The 22,667-nt window shown below is 25.0% G+C and overlaps 4 protein-coding genes across 10 annotated transcripts; 3 read left to right on the top strand and 1 right to left on the bottom strand.

Annotated features, from left to right (window-relative positions):
* Positions 1-1,995: 1,995 nt before the first annotated feature.
* LOC123261953 (CD151 antigen) lies at positions 1,996-9,653 on the bottom strand. 3 transcript variants are annotated; one of them, XM_044723865.1, is made up of 7 exons: positions 9,494-9,653; positions 4,535-4,630; positions 3,991-4,185; positions 3,271-3,438; positions 2,821-2,913; positions 2,291-2,431; positions 1,996-2,203 (listed from the first exon to the last, which is right to left on the bottom strand). In XM_044723865.1, exons 2-7 carry the CDS (start codon positions 4,610-4,612, stop codon positions 2,156-2,158), a joined length of 723 nt encoding a protein of 240 aa, XP_044579800.1. In that variant the 5' UTR covers positions 4,613-4,630; positions 9,494-9,653; the 3' UTR covers positions 1,996-2,155. The 3 variants fall into 3 exon arrangements, with proteins under 3 accessions (XP_044579800.1, XP_044579799.1, XP_044579798.1); XM_044723864.1 differs by lacking the exon at positions 9,494-9,653 and adding an exon at positions 9,146-9,476; XM_044723863.1 differs by lacking the exon at positions 9,494-9,653 and adding an exon at positions 7,619-7,672.
* Positions 9,654-11,578: 1,925 nt separating this feature from the next.
* On the top strand, positions 11,579-14,852 carry LOC123261948 (tudor domain-containing protein 3). Of its 3 annotated transcripts, none has more exons than XM_044723855.1 (4): positions 11,579-12,119; positions 12,191-12,275; positions 12,362-14,011; positions 14,051-14,852. In XM_044723855.1, exons 1-4 carry the CDS (start codon positions 12,094-12,096, stop codon positions 14,516-14,518), a joined length of 2,229 nt encoding a protein of 742 aa, XP_044579790.1. In that variant the 5' UTR covers positions 11,579-12,093; the 3' UTR covers positions 14,519-14,852. The 3 variants fall into 3 exon arrangements, with proteins under 3 accessions (XP_044579790.1, XP_044579789.1, XP_044579788.1); XM_044723854.1 differs by having other exon boundaries at positions 11,579-11,779; positions 11,890-12,119; positions 12,362-14,852; XM_044723853.1 differs by having other exon boundaries at positions 12,362-14,852.
* A 478-nt stretch (positions 14,853-15,330) lies between these two features.
* LOC123261949 (zinc transporter 9) lies at positions 15,331-19,435 on the top strand. Of its 2 annotated transcripts, none has more exons than XM_044723857.1 (10): positions 15,331-15,396; positions 15,840-16,384; positions 16,454-16,640; positions 16,720-16,802; positions 16,890-17,013; positions 17,083-17,221; positions 17,298-17,834; positions 17,898-18,032; positions 18,123-18,236; positions 18,306-19,435. In XM_044723857.1, the coding sequence occupies exons 2-10, from the start codon at positions 15,862-15,864 to the stop codon at positions 18,348-18,350; spliced, it is 1,887 nt and encodes a 628-aa protein (XP_044579792.1). In that variant the 5' UTR covers positions 15,331-15,396; positions 15,840-15,861; the 3' UTR covers positions 18,351-19,435. The 2 variants fall into 2 exon arrangements, with proteins under 2 accessions (XP_044579792.1, XP_044579791.1); XM_044723856.1 differs by lacking the exon at positions 15,331-15,396 and adding an exon at positions 15,690-15,724.
* Positions 19,395-21,087, top strand: LOC123261952 (mitochondrial amidoxime-reducing component 1-like). 2 transcript variants are annotated; one of them, XM_044723861.1, is made up of 6 exons: positions 19,395-19,513; positions 19,585-19,940; positions 20,022-20,267; positions 20,337-20,469; positions 20,546-20,751; positions 20,832-21,087. In XM_044723861.1, the coding sequence occupies exons 1-6, from the start codon at positions 19,493-19,495 to the stop codon at positions 21,061-21,063; spliced, it is 1,194 nt and encodes a 397-aa protein (XP_044579796.1). In that variant the 5' UTR covers positions 19,395-19,492; the 3' UTR covers positions 21,064-21,087. The 2 variants fall into 2 exon arrangements, with proteins under 2 accessions (XP_044579796.1, XP_044579797.1); XM_044723862.1 differs by having other exon boundaries at positions 20,827-20,925.
* Positions 21,088-22,667: the final 1,580 nt, after the last annotated feature.

Below are 22,667 nucleotides of genomic sequence, written 5' to 3' on the forward strand. Positions count from 1 at the left end.
CGACTGATAACTTTGATAACTTGCCAATAAGTCAATTATTGAATTATATTTATTGCTATCATTTTTTAAATAATCTCATTTATACTCAACACTACTGATATATTATATATATCATTAATCTGTCAAATCAATGTAATTATTATTAATAATCATTTTTAATTATGACATTTAAGTTAGCAGTCACTTAACAAGTTTTTAATTTTATTTAATAAACAACAAATTTGTTTCAAAAAATTATTTAAAAAATTTTATAAATTTCAGGAGTTAAAAAAAATATTAATGATATTAAAGCTGTCATATGTTGGAAAAAGCATCTGTCGTAGGCGGGAGCAAAATTATAAGTTTTGGTTGAGTGACATCAATGAACAATGATGTACACATTTAGTATAAAGAAGAGTAGTAAGTATTCACTTTGGCCATTATATGATAGTACTGTGTTGAGTAGTCGAGTATTGGATATGACTGGATAGCTGGAAGAGTTGGAACAGTTGGAACAGTTGAAAGAGTTGAAAGAGTTGAAAGAGCTGGAAGAGGCCTCGAGGCCGCGGCAACTATATAGTAGATATAATATGTAGACGACGAGCGCAACTAAACCTGTAATAACGAAACGCCCTTTCGCCTGCTGTTATGTGTAGTATAAGTATTCTCAGTGTTCATCAGTGTTCACCTGTAGTCTACAAGGTACAGGCTACAAGCCCCTTCCCCTTATCTTACCTTTTTATTTTAATTTTTTACTATTTGCTAAGTTATATCTCAGATAGATACTTAAATATTTTTTTTTTATCTTTTCTCTGTTACACTGCGACTTCTGATTATTATATAGCTCTCTCTATCATATTTATACCTTCAACCAACATAATCTATAATATAAAAATCTTACAGTCCGGAACTTATTGATAGTAATAGTGATGATCCGTTTCTCTATTTCGCCAATTTAATATCATACAACGGTACATTTAAACAATGCTCCTCCCAACTTCAAAGTCATCTATACTTAATACACTATAAATCACATTAATAAATATCAGTCATTATTAATAAAAAATTTTCTTAGAGTTATTGAACAACTGTATTATGAAATTTTTATTTTTGAATCCATTGTCAGTGAAGATGAATAAAGAGTGAATTTTTTGAAAAGTATTTTCGATTCCTCTTATCTGTTATCCATGGAGCGTAGGCCGGAATATCTTTTATGATTTTTCTTATTCTGGTAAGGTAAAAGCCCCAATAGATGATCACGTACCAGTATATGATCACTCCATGTATTTGTATATCTATATTCACAAATATAGGTATACAAATACATGGAGTGATCATATCTGTTACATGATCATATATTGGGACTTTTAACTTATATACTTATAATAATAAACAGTAGTAGTAACTGCTCTACTTTCAGATCAGACACCTAGCGACTACCGACTTACCAGAATTTCTTCTAACTTGCTCAGATTGATTTTTTTGCCATTTTACCCGCGGATGTGAAACGCGCTGCATCCACACAAATACCACAAACACACCCATTCATTTTATTATTTTATTTTGTTTTTTCATCTCCATCATCAACTTATCACCAAATATACATTTTTTTGTTATTTTTTATTGTTCTGTTTTATTCTCTGCATTTATTTATTTATTTATTTTTTTTTTTTTTTAATCTGAAAATAGTTAGATGTAATTATACATTAAAAATTTTTATTTTTTTTTACAAATATCTTTAATTTTTTGTTTTAAATTACATTAATAATATTTTGATATTGTTGTTGTTATTATAATTACAAACAATTAAATAAGCTTCAATTATAATTATTTAAAAATATAAAGAAATGAAAATACATCGGAAAATTTAGTTTCATAAAAAAATTTAAGCTTAATAATTACTTTAAAACGGTAATTATAATTTTTACATTTAATTATGTAAGTAGTACGTAGACATTACACTTATATAATAAATACATTAGCAAGAAAAAATTTAATATAATATAAGATATGTTTCAATTGATTAATGAAATATATTATGATAGTTATTTAGAATAAAAATCACTTATGAATAAATATTTTTGAATAATGAATTTGTAAAGTGGTCCTGATATTTAAATAATTTATTCTTACATAAATTATTAATGGCTTAATAATATTGAAGATTATAAAAATTTTATCCTATCATCCTGAATAATGCACATGAGAATATCATTCCAAAGAACTAAAACAAACAAATTCAAAATTAATTAATTTCTGTAATTAAAAATTAAAATCTGTTGAACTATTTAAAAAAAAAAAAAAATTTTACCATTAAAACAGCGATCGTTATTCCAGCAGCACCCATAACTGAAGCATGCTTTTGTATATACATTCTCGTTTTATCTAAACATCCGTCTTGGTAGGTGTTTGATGGATTTATAGAGTCTGTCGAATAATTGCAGTTGAAATACTGTAAAAATAAATAAATAATTATAACTTTGTATAAATATCTAGGTGTTTAGTTTATCAACGGTAAGCATGATAATCACTGGCTTACCGATCTATGAATTTTATAAATTTTTATAATATCATCACTAAGGGCCAGTTTTTCAACCCCGGGTTTAAGTATTTTATCATTGTGAATATATATCTATACATCTATTATATATAGATATATTTACAATGATAAAATGCTTAAATCCGGGGTTGAAAAACTGGCCCTAAATAGATCTTAATTATTTAGATAAAAATATAATTATATAATTTTATTAAAACTAATTTAATATATTATAATATAGATGGACTTAATAGTATAATAATAATAATAATAATTATTATTATTATTATATTTATCATTACCTTGCCAGGTTCAATTTCTTTGCAACATGAAGTCGGGATACGTTGATAAAATGTATTCCAATCACGATAGTTAGTAACACCACAGCAATGAAACTATAAAAAAAAAATGAAAAAAAAAAAAAAAAAATTGAATAAATAAATTATTGGTTGTTATGAGAACAAAGTTATAATTAATAAGTTTTATGAGTATGACGTATATAAATAAATAAATGGATATTGTTGAGGTAGAGGAAGATGTGTACGGAAGATATTTCTCATGAATTCATATTATATGATGTTGGTACGCCTCGAGCGGAGAAATCAGTGAAATATCGAATGCGAATATACACCATACAACACAGTTAACTTAATAACGAAAGTTATTCGTGTGTATGCTCTTTTCACTTAAAAAAAATAATTATTTATTGTAAATATATACTTTTTTTTTTTTTTTTTTTTTTTTTTACTTACTGTTCTTTGAGTTGTATCCCAAGCATCATGGATATCATGTTTGTCATAAAGACGCATTGTATTTCTCATTTCCTGTTCAATTGTACCAATAACTTTGCTACGGAATACGTATCCTAGGACTCCTCCAATCAACATTATTACAAACAACAGAAATACTATTATGAAATACTGAAAAAATAAAAAAATACAATTAATAAAAATAAATAGTAGGATTAAAAAATTATTTAATGATTTATTTAATAAGCTATTATTATTGAAGCGTTAAAATTTGTAAATTAGTATCCACGTAAAAATTGTATTAAGAAAAAAAAAACTAAACTATGAAACCAACATAATAAATACATAATAAACTCAGGGTAAATTAAAAGTAATAAGTAATAAGTAATAAATAAATAAAAAAGTATTTTAAAATAAATACTTGTAAATATTTATATTATATTTATCATACGGGTTTTTACATTGCAATATTATTATTAATATGCTTGACAAATAGAGAGTATATGTAAAAATTATTTTCGTTTACAAAACTGCGGCTTGCAATGTATCCGAGAATATTTAGTTAAATGTTTTTCACGTTCTCTTCCTTTCTGGAATAAAACATGACCCTAAATCTAAATATATAATATGTTTTACTGTTTTATTTGATAAAATTATATAATTATTATTTTCTAACTTGAATTATACTACCAAAAAGAAAAATATGTAATAAGAATAACTTACTGTAAGAAGCATGCATTTTACTTCACGAGCGGCTCCAACACACCCGAAGAACGACGACAAAATTATTAATATTCCACCAGCAAGAAGGACGTAGACAACTCCGGCTAACAAATCATTACCAACGAGAGCACTTAGATATGGTACTTTGTCGACAAATGCCCAAATTACTATTCCAACAACGGTGCATCCTCCAATCTAAATAAATAAATAAATAAATAAATAAATAAAACTATTACTAATTGCTAAAAATAAAAAGTTAAAAATTTTTTAAATATTATTTCATCTAATTTTTCTATCAAGAGATATTATTTCTTAAATAATTTTGGTTGCGTCATATATCACACCTTGGCAATGATACTGAGAGAACCAGGTGTTTAAGATGTTAACCTTGGAAAGGCAGTTGACGTTATTCAAAATTCAAAATAAGTAAATAAGTAAATAAATAATTTATGAAATAGCGAATTAATTACTACAATAAATATTAATTTAATTATATATTATCTAAACTGATAGAAAAAAATAAGAAAAAAAAATAAATACTTACAAATATGATTAAATTGGCAATAAATAAAGAGTACTTCATAAAACGGCCGCAGCCATCCATCTCCGTACCGTAACCCATTGCGTAATATCCGTTTGCCTGGACAAAAATAAACGAAAAATTAATAAACAACCTCTAATACATTATTTTATTATCAATTGTCAGTATTTTTAATTACTAAATTATTAAATAACTAAAATTTTATTCCAAACACACGCCTAGTAAATTATTATTATATCATTTTATAATGAGATCTGTTAAGGTGCATTTGTTGAAGAAGAAAAAATAAAACAAAAATAATTTACAGCTGACACGAAATGTTGACTAATTTATTACCCAATTTTCTTGCCTTTTTCATTTCTTTCAATTAATTATGTTGTAATTTATTTTTAATTATACATTTAAAAGTTTATGTAATTTTAAAGAATTAATTTAATAAACTATTAAAAGAAAAGTAATTAAATTTTTTGGAAGATTGTCATGATTTTTTGGTTGTAACATCAAATAATAAGTTAACGTGTATCTGTCTAAATTAGGTGCGTGAAAATAAATTACCTAAACACTCAACTGTTGAAGGAGTAAAACGGTAATATTTTATCAAGGACAGATCAAACCTTTACTGTGGCTCATCCACATCTAAACGTATTTTTATTTTATATATCTAAGGGAATGGTTTAACTCATCATCATCATCATCATTATGTATAATATATAAGATATAAGATGTAGTTAGTAGTAGCATAAAATGAGTCAATCATGCGCGTCACTCTATATTTAAATTAAATATACCGGAAAATTCTAACTATTGTTGATTTCTTCATCATATCATCGTATCATTATCGTGTCATAAAGTCACCAACAATTATTTAATAACATAATATAATATTATTTGAGTTTTTTTTTTTTTTTTTTTTTTTTTTTTTTTTTTTTTTTATATAATTCAAAGCAATTAGTCATTGTAAAAAATTATTTACCACTTATCGATTCAATGACATATATCATTAACTTTCAATAAACGAAACATGATCAAGAGAATATAATTACTCAACAATAGAATACACCCACCGACATTTTGAGAATGACAAATAAAAATAAATAATGATTGATTGCACCTTGAATTATAATAATTTTAAAACAAATATAATAATAAGAAAGTATAATAATGAATATAAAAGTTTTCTAGTTAAAATTGATTGACACGAATATAAATTGATGGTTAACACCAAATAGTACCTAACAAGTAAGTAACCAACCAAGTCTTTACATTAAATTAAAATGTAATGTAATGTAAAAAGTAAGTTAGATCTTTCACGAGTCCTCATTATACATGGCAATGACATCATCAGTGATTCCTACTAACCCAGATTTTAAATTTCCTTGGAATAATATTCATCATTCATAAATCATAAATCTTACAACTTACTTAAACAACTACTCTATTGAGGATACACATAATATTTTTTGCGAACAAATTTTAGACTCCTTATATCCAAATATATACATTTAATGCCTATCATTATAATCAAGATCAACGCCAGATTGTTTTATTTCATTTTATTTATTTATTTATTTTTTTTTTCTACCTTTTCAAGGTATACATGGTGCGGTAAGTACCTCCATATTATAAAACTTTTAAGTATGTGTTTTATAGCAATAACAGACCAAAAAGATTGAGGATACTCGGTGGCCATGAAAATAACCCAGGTGTAACGGAGAAAGTAAATTACATCAGTTATAAAATTCATTATTATTTATTGTAAATAATTAAATTATTTAACTTGCTTTTTTTTTATTATTTTATAAAATTTTCAATAAAACTAATTGTTTTAAATGAAGCAAAAAAAAAAATAGTAATTTATTAATAAATGAGAAAATTATCTCAATAATAATTTAAAAGAAAATCTAGTTAGCTGATCCTTGACAATTTAACACAATTATCTTCTTAAGTCTTAAATAATAATGCTTATTGCTAGCCTACATGTAGGGCTCATTTAAAAATTATAACAGAGTTCATGAACCTAACAATTGCCAAGACTTCCTCACTACAAAATTATTTATTAACGTCTTAGCTCTACCACTTAATACTTAAAATATTTATTGAATCATATCCAAAGGAAGTAATAAGCTACAAATATATATATATAAAAAAAAAAAAAAAAAATAACATTTGATGATTAAAACTTTCGAATAAACCGCGATTAGAAATAACTAAATAAAAGTTTATGGAAATTTTATTCAAGAGAAATCGTATTTATTAAATTATTATTATTATTATTATTATCATCATCATCATCATCATCGATTTAACTGGTGATCTGTTTGAAAAATTTTTTAATTACATACAATCAATAATTTTCGAGGCTAAATCTTTTTAATTCGAATTTTTTCATTGTTAATTATATAATTCATGAGATCATTATTGCCCTTGACCATTCTCATTCTTGCCCACAACTTGATCAATCTAATTATCTGTTATATATATATATAATGCACCGACACGGAAAGGTTGACCATCATCTACTCAACAGATTATGTTAGTTGTTACATATTAAAATTTTTTAATTATTAATTTTAAAAACTATTATTATTATAGACTTCAATATTTTATTTTGTACAGAAATTACTTGAATTTATTCCTGAGAAGCGATTCATCAATAAAAATAACGTAGTCTATATATATTATTAATAGATGACTTGTAAATATTTTTCACGGTTATAAACTCAATAATAATGTTCTGAAGTTGCTGATTAAGTTATAGACAATTAATTTTGATAATAAAAATTATATTATCAAATAACAAAAGCTCAATATTTTTTTTTCAAAATATCTCTATAAAGTTGAAAAAAAAAAATATATAGATACATGAGTAAAGTCAACGCACGTACAAACGATTTACGAATTGGTTGCAGCAACGATTAGATACATTCACCATAATAATATTATCCATTACCCGTACAGCGTGTTGTAGAAATGCTCTGTACTATGCACTTAACAACTAAAGACTCTAGTCCTTGAATAGTGTATATACAGTATAAAAGAGTACAGCGAAATAAACTTTAAAATAATAATAACAACAACAATAAGTACATGATCGTGTAATGTAGCAATCAGAAGCATCGCCAGCATATTTTTAATTATATTCTTCTCACACAGAGTATTAACTATAAAATATAAACAAAGTAAACAGAGTAAACAGAGGTCTATTCTGTAATATATTAGTATATAAATATATGTGCACGTATCCATTAAATATATTAAATTAAATAATTATTCTGGCCCGACACCTGTGTTTGTTTTTTTTTCCTACTTAGTTATCTATATAAAAAATAAAATCGATAAATAAATAAATAAATATTACGTCATAGAAAGAAATAATAACGTATGAGTAAGTTTATTTTATATTTATTGATGATATAATGCGACCTGTACTAGCAACAATCCAATCAGCCTCACTGCAAATTCTTATTCGAACTTTCCCAAGCCCAAGAAATCTTTAAACTCTGTCTTTCTTATTTATATTAACACACTCTAGTCATTTAATAAGGCTTTCTTGCTCTCCGTCAGTCCTTCATCCTTTATATATAAATAAAATAAAATATATACATAGTTGTGGGTCGAGCCTCCAGACCCAGAATTACGACATCGTAACCAAGGATCGAAACGCAGTAGAAACGAGTTCGCTCTTTTATTTTAATATTTTTTTTTTTTTTTTTTTTTTTTTTCATGTTTTTATTTAAGATTCAATCTGTGTATCTAAGTTTAGTTTTACTCACAGTTTTCTGCGATTCACCATTATGAATAGTATTTAAGATACAGATAGAAAATGCAAAATCATCCTCTATAGAAAGAGAAAGCTTTTATTATTTTTTTTTTTTATTTTTAAATATAGCAGTCAGCAAAATTAAATTTTAAAAAGTCGGTAAATTTTATTTTTTTCAATTTTACAGTGTACATATATATGTAAGTCGAGGTCGCCACGTTTTTACTTTCTGTTCGTAATCCCTTAAGGTTCTCAACTGTTTTCAACAACTTAAAGTTATTACAAACAATATATAATTAAGAACCAACCCTATGGAAAATTTATATTTTAACATGAGAAATAAAAATATGTCACGTACATTTAATATGAGGACAAATACTTACGTGACAAAAACCCGAACAAAAAATCTAATGCGCATTAGAACAAATATGACTAATGTCTAACAAAATATCACACTATATATATATATATATATATTTTTTTTTTACTAGATAAACAAATTAGTTATGTTTTCTCTTTTTTTGTTTGCTTTGTACTCGATTTTTTAAAGATTATTGTATATATTGTTTTCTTTTGGGGTATAATTAATGTTACGGTGCAAGCGCGCTAACTGATATACTATAATTACACGGTCATAAATGCATTTATAATTTACAAACAAGTAATGTATGTTTTTGTTTTGATTTTTTTTCTCAACGTAATTTCCTTGATGATTACCATAAATAATATCTTAAGTAATTTTATTAGATATTGAATTGAATATTATTATTCAAATTAATAATCTTGAAATATAACATCTTTTTTATATTATTAATGAATAATAATTAATTTAATAAAAATAAACAATAACTTACTAGTTTTTTTTTTAAATTTGTTACTAATTACTGGCAAGAATAATGTCTTGCCTTTCTCTATGAAGCTGCACAATATCAACAGGTTTAGACAAAATTCAATAGTTCAAATACACTTTCTATAATAATTAATTTAAATAATCAACAGTTGGTGTAAAAAATAAAAAAAATAAAAAAAATGTTTTTTAGAGTAATAATTAATGCCGGTAAAATGTTTTAGTAAACTAAGTGACCACTAGATAATATCAGTCTTAGTGAGTTTAATGACAGACTGAAGACATTGAGACATTCGACAAGTTGATACTACGGTACGAAGTGCCGGAATGAAACTGAAACAGAAAACAGTCTTACCTTTGGTCTCTACGACGTGGGACGCCGCTCAGTCCTCAGTCATCACTTTACTACATGTGTATATGTATTCCACAGCGCTTTTACTCTCTCCACTATGTACACTATTCACCACACGCGGTAGTCGTAGTTTTGCTCAACCGTATAGTATTCATATTTATACCTGTAGATATATACACATAAATATTAATTTTAATGTTAATGTTAATGTTAATGTTAATGTTAATGTTAATGTGTGTGTATGTACATATATATATATATACATATATATAATTGATTCTGATAATAATAGGACGGTGAGGGTGGACTCCCCCTTTTCGACCTGACATGCTTCCAATCTAGATCGTCATGTACTTTAATATCGATCGGTTACAATCGATTAACACTTATTTTTATATTTACAATTTAAGATATTTAATAATTATCAAAAAATTTATAAAAAAGTTGCCAACAACAACAAAAATTTATTGTTAATTCTGAATAATTGAAATATTAATAATATAGTTTTGTTGATAGGAAAAAAAGGAGCCACTAAATTTTATTATTTTCTTTGTATGTTTGATAAGTTTGTGCTAGGATAAAAATAAGTCGGCTAACAGAGTACTTAGTCAGCTTTTATTTGATGTTTTAAAACTTTATACACGTTCATCCAGGTTTAAAAACACGTATGTCGTAATCAACAATATATATATATATATATATATATATAAATTGATTAATAATATATCAATGCAATTTTTCTACATACCTGTTGATCATGATTCATCGTGCAGTGATTAGCATGCTCCAAACATATCACTCACGTTTGTTTACATTACTTAGATAATTTAAATTTTTAAATAAATAAAGAGGATCATTTTTTCGTATTCTCAAAATTACATATTTATTAAATTCTTTTTGAATAATCTAAATCTTGTTTATAAATGAGTATAATATATAAAAGAAACTATTATTCCTAAAATAAAATATTCTAATGAGTTGAAAAATAAATTAACGTTTTACTCATCATATAAATGTCTTTATGGTAAACTGACTGGGTGACTTATTGTTGTAATTGGTAAAACACTGGAAACATAATTATTATAATTGATGATAAGGATTAATTTTAATAGTTAAATTATCAACAGAATTTTTTATTAAAATTCTTGGATTTTATTTTTACAAAAAATAATAAAAAATTATTTTCCGAGGAAATTATAAGTAATAGGTATGTATAATTATTAGCATTTTCTCGGTAATTAATTATAGATGCGGTGATTGTCATCTCTATGTTTTTGTTCTATTATCATAGCCATATCAACCAAATAAATACCGAAACAGAATAACAATAGTCTACTACTTACCTAATTTAAAAAAAAACTATTTGAAATATAAAAAATGTATATTTATATATAATAAATCTACCTAACCTTATGCAAATCCACAATTTTTCTACTTTTGTTATATATTGTAATAATTACTATAATTTGTTGATTTATCATTTTTTCTTTTAAAGATTTTTTCACTGTCTTTAGCCATATTTACTGTTTAAATTTTTTAGCTGTTTATATATTAAAACCAACAAATAGATCAGAACATATAAAAAAATTGTTGTAATTGTTTTAAATGATATGAGTAAACCTCCTCCGGTGATTATTCCCCCACCCAATGGTAATCACACCAATTAACATTCGGGGGCTATTATAAGCGCAAACTTTTTAGATTTTAAATCAGGTATCAAATAATAATCATTATAATCATTTTCTTTTTTTACAAATTAGAAAAATAATATTTTCTAGCTCGAATGAAAATATTTTTTCAAGTTTTTATGTTTCTGGCGCCTGTTATTCATGAAAAATGAAAAGACTGAAATGATGCGGATGGAAATAATAATAATAATATTATAATTTCTAAATTTCTAATTACTTACAGTCGATAATATAAATTTTCATTCAACATGGTAAGTGAGAAAAAATATAAGAAAAAAAATATAACCCTCAAAATAAAAAAAAATCTATAATCTCTCTTGATCATAAGTAATTGTTAATCAAAAATAATTAAATAACAAATTAACAATAAGACGAATAAACTATTAAATCAGTTTGATAAAAGTTCAAAATAAAAATCAATAAATAAATAAAATGAAAAAGTTAAAAATATATAACATTGTGAGTGTAATATATATAAACTGAATACAGACAGCAGCAAGCAGCAAGCAGCAAGCAGCGATATATACATTATAAAATATATAATAATAACAAAAGTAATTGGTCTTACCAAAATGGTCGTTGTACTAACCAAGACCAAAAGGTGCGGTTATAAAATAATTAAATTACACATAAATAATCAATATCCGCATTGCTTAATATATTAAACAATACTATTTGAACATTACCAAGTGTTTTAATTATTTTTTTTAGCGACAATTAATACCTTTTATTGGAATAAAATAAATATGTATGACAGCTGACAAATGTTTACTCATCATTGATAATTGTTCATTTAAATATATCTTAAATTGTTGAATTTTTCGTACATCGGTATAAATATTAATTATTGAATTTTGTGAAACAATAACCGTAAAATTGTTTAAAAATTCTTTAAACATTGACATAATAAGGGCAATGGATAAATTAAAAGAACAGGGATGGTGAGTATTATTATTTATTATTTATTGCTTTAGAGTTTATTCTTATTTGTTAATTTATTTAATTAATCCAGGTATTTATCCGACCAAGGATTTAAGTTAGTAAGCAATGTTGGAGCAATAAATGATTTATCATTGTTGATAAAACGTGCTGTTGATGTAAGTTATGGTGATAATAATAACAAAAATATAACTGATAATTTATTTGTTTATATAATTACGAATTTATGTTAAATAATTTTCAGTTGGATCTGCGTGAGATAGCAAGTGGAGAAGGTGATTTTACAAAAGGTAATTTGGTTTTACAAATATTAAAACTACGAAATGTTGCTGTACCAAAAAATAAAGAAGCAAATTCAATGCCACGTATGCTAAAGTTGTACTTAACAGATGGTAAAAATAATTATCAGGCTGTAGAGTATGATGATATTAAAGATATAAATATCAATACACCACCGGGAACTAAAATACTAATCAGTTGTAAATCAGGTGGAATATTGATAGTACACGGGATTATAATTTTAAAATCAAGTCATGTTAAGAGTGTACTGGGTGGTAGAGTCCAGAATCTTATGGAAAAATGGGAATTGAATAAAAAATTGACATCATACACACGTGTAAGGTCTGTTGAAGAGGGTGGACCTCCTCCTTGGATACCATTTGGTCAGCAGATAATAAAAGTCACTGACAAAGATAAAAAATTCAAGTCTTTGGCAGCAGACACCAAAGACGGTGGTATCAGTAAAGATAACAGTGAATTTGAAGCCCAGAGGCAAGATGCTATTGCTGAAGCCTCCAAACAAGGAAGTAAAAAAGTATTTGGAGGTGGTAATAAACAATTACTTGATCATTCTGTTCAGAAAATTGTTGATCAAGGGTTTACAATAGATCAAGCTGAGTATGCTTTAAAAATAAATCGTAATAATGTTGATCGTGCATTGAAATCACTTATTAAAAATGATCCAAACAATAAGCAGACTCGAGAGCCACGTGAACCCAGAGAACCAAGAGAACCAAGAGGTAAACGTTCTGATAAGAAGAATGAAGAAGCTAAACCTAGCAGTGGAAAAATATCATTGTTTGATTTTCTTGAAGACAAATTACCAACTCAGTCCTCTACTGAACAAACAGATAGTTATAATAATGTTAATAATAATAATAATAATAATAATAGTAGTAATTATTATGGTAATTCTAGATTTGAAAATGAACGACATAGTCGTCATAATAATAATAATAATAATAATAATAATAATAATAATAATAATAAAAGTGAAGACATGCCACATAATTCTCAATTTAGTAATAGAGGTGGTAAAAGTCAAAAAGGTGGACGTACTGGTTATCAAACATCATCACGAAATAATACTGATAACAATAAACCATACAAAAAAAATAATGATAATATTTATAACAATACATTGACTTATGGAATGTCAAATATGTCAGTTAATTCATCATCTTTATTATTATCATCATCTCATCAAAATAAACCTCCGAGATTTCAAAATCAGGCTCAGGCAAAACATCAAGATTTTAATTATCAACAAACTACTGATAATAGTAATGTTAAAAAATTATTTGATCGTAATAATCCGTCAATACAAAATAAAAATGACTACTCTAATTATACTGGAATAAATAATGAATCACCATTTAAAAAAAATCATCAAAAGAATCAAATTGATAATCGTTATGCTCAGTATGATATTGATCCCAATAAACAGAGTTATAATAATACTCTATTTAATAAACAACATAATGCTAAAACTTTTACAGAATCAAATCCCAAAACATTTAGCTCAAATACATACGAAAATAATTACAATAAAAATGAATTAAACAAGTATCAACAAAATGATTTTGTTAATTTAAACGATTCTAATTTTCATTCAAATCAATCTGATTATAAAAATAATTACGGCAATGATTACAATAAATTTAATAATAGTAGTAATAGTAATATTAATTATTCAAATGGTACATGGGCTTGGAAGAAAGGCGATCAATGTATGGCCAAATATTGGGAAGACAATAAATACTACAACGCCGAAGTAACAGCTGTTTCATCTCGTACCTGCGTTGTACAGTTTAAGGAATTTAAAAATTACGAGGAGGTATTACAAATTGATTGTATACCTATTACTGAAGACATTTCACAGAGCTTTGTACCACCAGAAATTGATAGCCGACGAAGTGGTCGTCCCCCCCGTTATGATCAGCATAATCAGCATAATCAGCATAATCAGCATAAAAATTCTGGAATCGAATTCAAACGTGGTGGTGGTGGAGGTGGTGCTTCTTCTATAGGTGCTGGAGGATCTAATCGTGGACATAATAAAAAACGTACACAGCAACGAACTGCTCAGCCAATTTACCAACCTCCAGCTCAGCGTAGATAATTATAGTGTCGGAGAAAAAGTTCAACTTTTCTATTTTCTATAATTCACGGTGCGACAGAATTGATTATTGTTTTTTTAAACAATGGTTGTACCCAGATCTGAATTAAAGTCGATCGATTGAGTCCATTAAGAGATGTGTTGTAGACTATACTTAAAAACTCTTTATATTATTTATTATTATATATACTTAAATTGTGAATAGATTTAAATATATGTACATAAATAATTGCCAGTGAGATTGTATGGATCTATTTAATTATAAAATTTACTCTTAACTTTATTAGTAGTAAATATACGGATATATATACTTTTTATTTAAAAAATTTGTTGTCATTGAGCATTGTACTGAAACTAATTAATTTTCAATTATAGAAATAATAATATAATAAATTTTGTCCAATAATAAAGAGATAAAAATAAATAATAAATTCTGATAAACTGATATATGTTTTTATCATTATCATTGTTAATTAATATTGTTAAAAAATTAATTAGAGGTAAGTAAATCAATATTTTTTTTGTTAATAATATTACTTACTATTTATATGTGTATTATGCGTTTAAAATTTTTAATTTTTTTAATAGACTGGTAAAATAGAAATCTGTATAAAAAAATTTATCATACGACGGCACTTGCTGATTTTAATGATTTTAATATTATATATATACAAAACACATGCAGCTGTTTTACTGAACTACTTTCACATCAATATAAATAAATTATATATATATATACAGTGTTATTGTAACAAAATAATAATATTAATAACAAATTTGGTTAAAATATTTAATTTTATAGATAACTAAATATTAAAAAACAATGAATTTACAATTTTAATAATGAAAATATTCGTGTCAAATAAAAATTTAAAGACAAGGTATATTTTAAAAACATATATGTACATTTTTTAAAAGATTATTTAACTTTATTTTTATTATTATTAATTAGTTATTCATATATTATTGAATTATAATGAATATATAAAAGGTTAACCTAATATAAAATAACGTTTCCAAGTTTCTGACATGTCACAATACTACGTTTAAGAAAAATCATGTAGATCATATATAAATTAATGATAAGTAATACAAAGCTTTTAATGCATTTATTTTCGATAAATAATTATTAACAGCTAAAAACATTGTAATTATTAATATTAGTTATTGAAAAATAAGTTTTTAATTTTTTTATTGTTAAAGTAATTGGTAAGTTTATCAAGTTTTTTCTTAACTAAAATAGTTTTAACCTTAAAATAAAAATTGATTAAAAAATAAACAAACAACAAACAATGACAACTTACTAAAGTTTAATTATTTTCAGGTAATCTAAAAAAGTTATTAAAATGCTGTACCGTACGTGTAACTTACGGAATATTATTGGTTGTAAATTAAATCATTACAACTTGGATCAATGGTATTATTTACAAGTGTCATTAGGAAAACGCCACTCCAGTATTTTTTTTAAGCAATTCAGATCTAGGGCTGACAATTATTATAAATTACTATATAACAATAATTATAATAATTTAAATGTCTGTGATAAGAAAAATCTCGATAAAATTTTAAAAGTTAAACAGACAAGTACCGTAATTACAAGATTGTCATCAAATACCAATAAATCAACATCATCATCATCATCTGATGATAATGATGATGATGATGGTGATAATGATGAAATAGTTAAATTAAAGAAAGAATTAAAAACAACAATAAAAAATAAAATTGTTGAATTTAAAAGTAAAGAAGTAGGAATTGTTAAAGAGCGTGTTCTAGAATCCGTTCCCTCACCAAATGACAATGATAATATTAATAAAATGATAGAAGGTGATGCCGGAAAAAAAGCTATTCATCCAGATGTTATAAAAGGTTTTTAATTTTCAATTTATTTTTTGTTTAATATTTTTTTAAATAATTTCTCTAAAATTTTCATTTTAGCAAAAACACTACGGGTTGATCTTTCAGCAGAATCACTAGAAAGAAATTTTATAACGCCAGTACGAGCAATGGTGGATTTTTTATTAAAACCATCAGATTTAGAATCATTACCAAAGACAAAACGAAGATCACCCTATGAAGATAAGCCACCTATTACTGTTTATTGGAGAAAAGACGTTGAAGCTAAGTAAGAGGGTTTGTTTCATATCATCTACCATTTAAATAGTTAACCTACATATCTTATTAATATTTTTTTATTACAACAGAGCTTTTGAGGTGTGGGGCTCACGTGAAGCTTTGATGAAAGAACGGATTAAAAAAGAAGTTGAACACAAAACTTATCAACAAAGTAATTTGAAAAAAAAAAAAAAAAAAAAAAAAAAATAAAAAAAAAATTCTTTTATTATAATTATTAACTACTAAAAATTTTTTTCAGATATTTTTACAATTAAAAGGCGTATGAAGGATATAAGAAAAGAAGTGAGTAATGAAAAAAAAATTAAAGAAAGAGAAGGGCTGTTAGGTAGTTCGGGTAAAGTTGTATTGACAGCTGTTATTATGTAAGTATTTTAATTAATATAATTCAATCTATTTTATTATTAATTTTTTTTTTAATTTTTTTTCTAAAGAAATGGAAGTAATTTTCTATTCAAATTGGTGGCGTGGATTTATACTGGCTCGCACAGTATGTTTTCAGAGTGTATACATTCCGCAGCTGATACATTTAATCAATTAATTTTAGCATATGGAATACACAAATCTGTCCAAGTAAATTAATTAATTTATTATTGTTAATTGTAGTATTAATTATATTTATTTATTATAAATTTTTTAAAAAAAAAAGAATCCAGATGCAGATCATCCGTATGGTTATACAAATATGAAACACGTATCATCATTAATATCAGGCGTTGGAATATTTTGTGTTGGTACTGGATTATCAATTTATCATGGAATTCATGGTATATTATTTCCAAATCCCGTGGAATCATTTTACTTGGCGTATTTAGTACTAGCAGGTTCCCTTGTGTCCGAAGGAGCAACTCTGTTAGTTGCTATTAATTCAATAAAAAAAGGAGCTGAAGATAAAAATAAACCCTTTAAAGACTATGTACTGATGGGTCATGATCCATCGGTAAACGTTGTACTTATGGAAGACTTTGCAGCCGTTATAGGTATTGGATTGGCCGGATGCAGTATGGGACTTACATCCTATCTTGGTAATCCTATCTACGATGCCATTGGATCGTTACTTGTTGGTGGTTTACTTGGTGGTGTTGCTTCATTTATTATTTATACAAATGTTGCTGCTTTGGTCGGTCGTAGTATTCCTCAAGAAAATCTTGATAAAATAAATTCGGAGATAGAATCTGATGTTATGGTAAGTTAATTATTATTATTATTATTATTATTATTTTTTTTTTTTTTTTTTTTTTTAATACAGGTACGTGCTATTTATGACGTCAAGGGTATTGATATGGGAAATAATCTTGTCCGATACAAAGCTGAAATTGATTTTGATGGTCGTGAACTTACCAGAGCTTACCTTGATAAACATGATTTGACCGCAATGTTAGAAGTGAGTTTATTATTATTATTATTATTATTATTATCATCATCGGCATTTCATTAAATAAGTACATGTTTGTATATTTTTATAATTTATTAGGAAGTTAAAAAGATGAAAAGTATCGATCAACTGGAACCATTTTTATTAAAACACGGTGAGAGTATTGTCGATATGTTAGGCGGTGAAATTGATAGAATTGAATTGAAACTCAAGGTAATTTTTATTCAAATTAAAAATAATTGATTATTAAAAAATTTTTATTACAATATTTATTTGTTACAGAAAAATCACCCAGAAATACGGCACTGTGATTTGGAAATTCTATAAAAGTAATTTATAATTTATAATTTTAACAGTGATGAATGTAAATAAATATTTAATTTAAAAAATATTAAATAGCTTTAAGAGCTAATAGTATTGCTTGTGTGATTGAATTTGAAAGAGATTCATTAGAATTTTATAATTTTGTCTGCTTTATACAAAACTTTATGGTATAGAAAAAAATTCTCATGGCTATAATAAGATTCTATATTTAATAAATAATTTAATTAATTTTATTTATTTATAAATATACATAAGGTTGATAACAAATAAAAATTACAAACTAATCAAAGTTTAATTTACTCATACTTTGTGCTTCAAATTTATCAACCCAAGCCAAGTAGTATTGAATATTTTTAAAAATAAAGTTGTAAATGTTTTTTTGTTAATTTACAACATTTAAAATAATTTATTTGAAATTTTTTACGCAGAGTTGATCTATTTGATTTTGAAACATTGGTAGTGTAATTATTTAATTTGTCAATTAAAACATATAAATCCGATAAAACAGCTTTCAAATAATATAATATAATATATTATTTTATCGTTAATCGGTCGTTGAATAATTTTATTTACAGAAGTAATAACTAAAGTTTCACCATTATTTTCAGGCAGTATGTTACATTCAATAGATTTTTTTAATTACCGTTTGTGCAGCTAGTTTGTCATCATTGAATACTTTATCACCACCTATTATATCGTTTAATTGTAAAAAAATTTTATATTAATTCACCTCTTTTAACTATTAGAGGCGCTGAAATTTGAGTTTCCGGCGCTACAAATAAAAATTAAAATTCTTTCTTTTACATTTATTCTTGTTTTAATGAAAATTTAATGAATTAATGTTTGTTATTCAACTAATGATTATTTAATCAGTATACGTAGATTTAATTATCGCAGTTTGAGTTGTGTAACGATAATTATTATAGTTGATAATTATTTTTCCGTGTCATATAAGATGACACAGATAAAAGTGTGATAAAAAAAGAAGCCAGTTAAGTTTTAATTTTTAATGTGATTGACTGCTGTTATATGTATAGTAAAATCAGATTTAATAAATTTTCGTTTATCGCGGTTATATCTGCAGACTATTTAAATTATTTTATTTATATATCATCACGTTTATTGTGTAAATAAATAATAAAACAATGACTACTAAAGAATTACTGGTGAGTAGTACACGCATATATATATATATTCATAATTATTGAAAAATAAAATTTATTTTATAAAATTGCAGACATGGAAATTAGGAGTGATTTTAAGTTTTGGTGTGACAATTGCTGGCGTAATTGTATTTTGGGATCAAATCAAAAAAACTTTTAATATTATAAATGACAACAATAATACTGTAAAGAAAAATATTAATAAAATCAGTAAATTGAAAAATAAAGATAAAATTAAGCGCGTAGTTAATAAGACTGATGAAATAATTGAGGAATTACCAAATCCTCGATGGGTTAAAATAGGAAAAATAAAGGAACTGTACTATTATCCACTTAAATCAGGCCGTGGTAAAGAACTTACAGAGTGTAACTTTACTGAATATGGAATTGCTGTTTGTGATACTCAATGCTGTATTACATTAAGAGATAGGTAAATATTTAATTTTTATTATCATATTGTTGTAAATTTAAATTAAAAAAAACATTTGAAACATTTAAAAAATTTTTTTAGAATGTTTATGGTTTATAATGAAGAAACAGGTAAATTTATAACCGGAAGAAATTTTCCAACATTATTGTTAGTAAGTATTTGTGCTGTCGACAAATCAAAAGTTAAACTTGAAGCAACAGGTATGAGTAATTATATTTTTGAATTATTACCTAAAGATATCGATAATACGGTTGATTGCACAATGTGGTGGGGTGAACCTGTTAAATGTACTGATTGTGGAGACGGACCTGCTCAATGGATTTCCCAGTAAATAAATTCAAATAAAAATCGTCTTTTTAATTATTCTATTATTTTAATTATTTATTATCTCAACAGGTTTCTAACTGGAACAAATTCTGGCCTGAGAATAGGTCTAGCACTTGATAATACAAATCATAGTAGGAATATTTTAGAAGGTCCTTGGGAAAAATTTACTAAAGTTTATAATACTTTAACCAATGATGACGTTGTAAGTGATGATGTTAATTTTTTTTTCTTCTTCATAACTTTTTATTTAAAATAATAAAATGGATTTATTTTTTCAGGGTTTGTTTGCTGATTTGGCGAGCTACATGCTTATGACTGAGTCTTCGTTGGAGGAGCTCAATAACAAATTAGAAAACAAAATTTCAGCACTCCAATTTAGACCAAATATTGTTGTCTCTGGTACTGAAGCTTTCAAGGAAGATAACTGGGAGTGGATTAAAATAGGGTCAAGTGTTATTTTAAGGAATGTTAAACCTTGTTCTAGGTAATATATAAAATAATAGTATACATATATACCTATAATATATAATAATGATATTTTTATTAAAAATGATATAAGTATAGATGTACTATGACACGTGTAAACCCTGAAACTGGAAAAGTTGACGATAAACTAGAGCCTTTAAAAACACTGAGGACATTTCGTCAACAGAAAAATCAAGATCGAATATTTGTAGATGGAAAAGCTCCGATTTTGGGAATTTATTGTGGTCTTTATTCAATAGGGAATGTTAAAATCGGTGATGATGTTTTTTTACATCAATCCGCCATCTCTGTACGCACAACAGTATTATAATTTTAAATAAAAATTATCAATTTATTTTTCTTTATTTTTAATTATCATTGATAATGTTTATTTATATTAAATTAAAATCATTAATGCATATGAATACATCTTACATTTTTCTTACATCTTACATTTTACAATAGAATACAATAGATCAATGGCAAAATTACACATTACAATAATGTATATTTAAAAATAAATTAAAAATTACGGGCTATTAAATTCGTTCTATGCTTCTTTTTTAATTATCATTATAGCTATAAGCTATAACATATATATATTTCAGATGATAAAGGTTTTAACAATTGTTAAGCAACAAACCGCAATATGTTATATAGTTTTTCCACTTGTAATCATTAATTATTAATGATAATTGATAATAAAATCCCTATATTCTTTTAAAATCATTTGCAGCATTTTGTAACATTTAAAATTTTTTTATTATATCATTAGGAAGTTTTTATTCAAATATCGTCGTTATAGATTACAAAGATCAATGCGTTTAATGTACAGAGTATTGTGAATGTGCCCATATCATATCACAGAGAGGCGTAACAAAAATATCAAACAATTTAAATGTTATACAATATATCTTTTTTTCTTTTATAATTTATTATGAATCATGCATTCATACGGCAGCTATGCTTTTCAACTCGTTTTTTAAATCATTTCTTTTTATTTAAAACAATTGCAACAAAAAAAAAAAAAAAAAAAAAATTTATCAATAATTGTGCTTAATTAAAATTTAGTGATTTGCTGGATAAATAATAACAAAACTTATTCTAATTATTGTATAAGTGTGGCATTTTTATTTAATTCCACTTGTTTTTCTGTGAGTAATTAAATAGTAATTATTATTGGGGGAAAAAAAAAAAAAAAAAAAAAAAAAAGAAAAGAGTTGGTTAGCTCTATTATTGTCATCATTCTTATCTCGTTTTAAAAATCTTTGTCGTATTATATTCATTATTCTCCATCTGTTTAAACATACTCCACTGTGCTATATATTTATCAATCATTAAATAATTGAAGCCTTAAAAGCTTTCAATCATGATCAACAGCTCTCTATATATGTATACCATATATATTAAGCTCATTCAATCAATAAATGTTTAGTTTTATTTTATTATTATTATTATTAATATTATTGATAATTATGATGTATACATTTATTATATATTCAATATTTCAATAACCATCATTAAGTAAAGATAATATAACTATTATTATATAATTAATTAATGAAGCAATTGATTGGATTTTTCAAGTACACTCCACTGTAGACAGTAATTTTTTCTTTATAATGATTAATTTATCAAATCAAACCTTTAAATCCAATCAGCTGAATAATAATTATTATTATAATAATATTTTAAAAAATTATATGAAAATAACGCTGCGATCAATTAAATTCATCTCAATCAAAATAATTAGATAAATTATTTGTGCTTACTTTTACAACAGTGCCTTACAACGTCATTTTCATTATATAAATATTTTTACATTATTTTTTTATCAAGCTATTATTTCAATATTTCAATGAATTATATTTTATTATTTGTTTTATTAATAGATATGATAGATAAATGTTTTATTATTTATTAATTTCTCTATCG

This window comes from Cotesia glomerata, linkage group LG3 (assembly GCF_020080835.1).
Source record: "Cotesia glomerata isolate CgM1 linkage group LG3, MPM_Cglom_v2.3, whole genome shotgun sequence".
NCBI lineage: Eukaryota > Metazoa > Arthropoda > Insecta > Hymenoptera > Braconidae > Cotesia > Cotesia glomerata.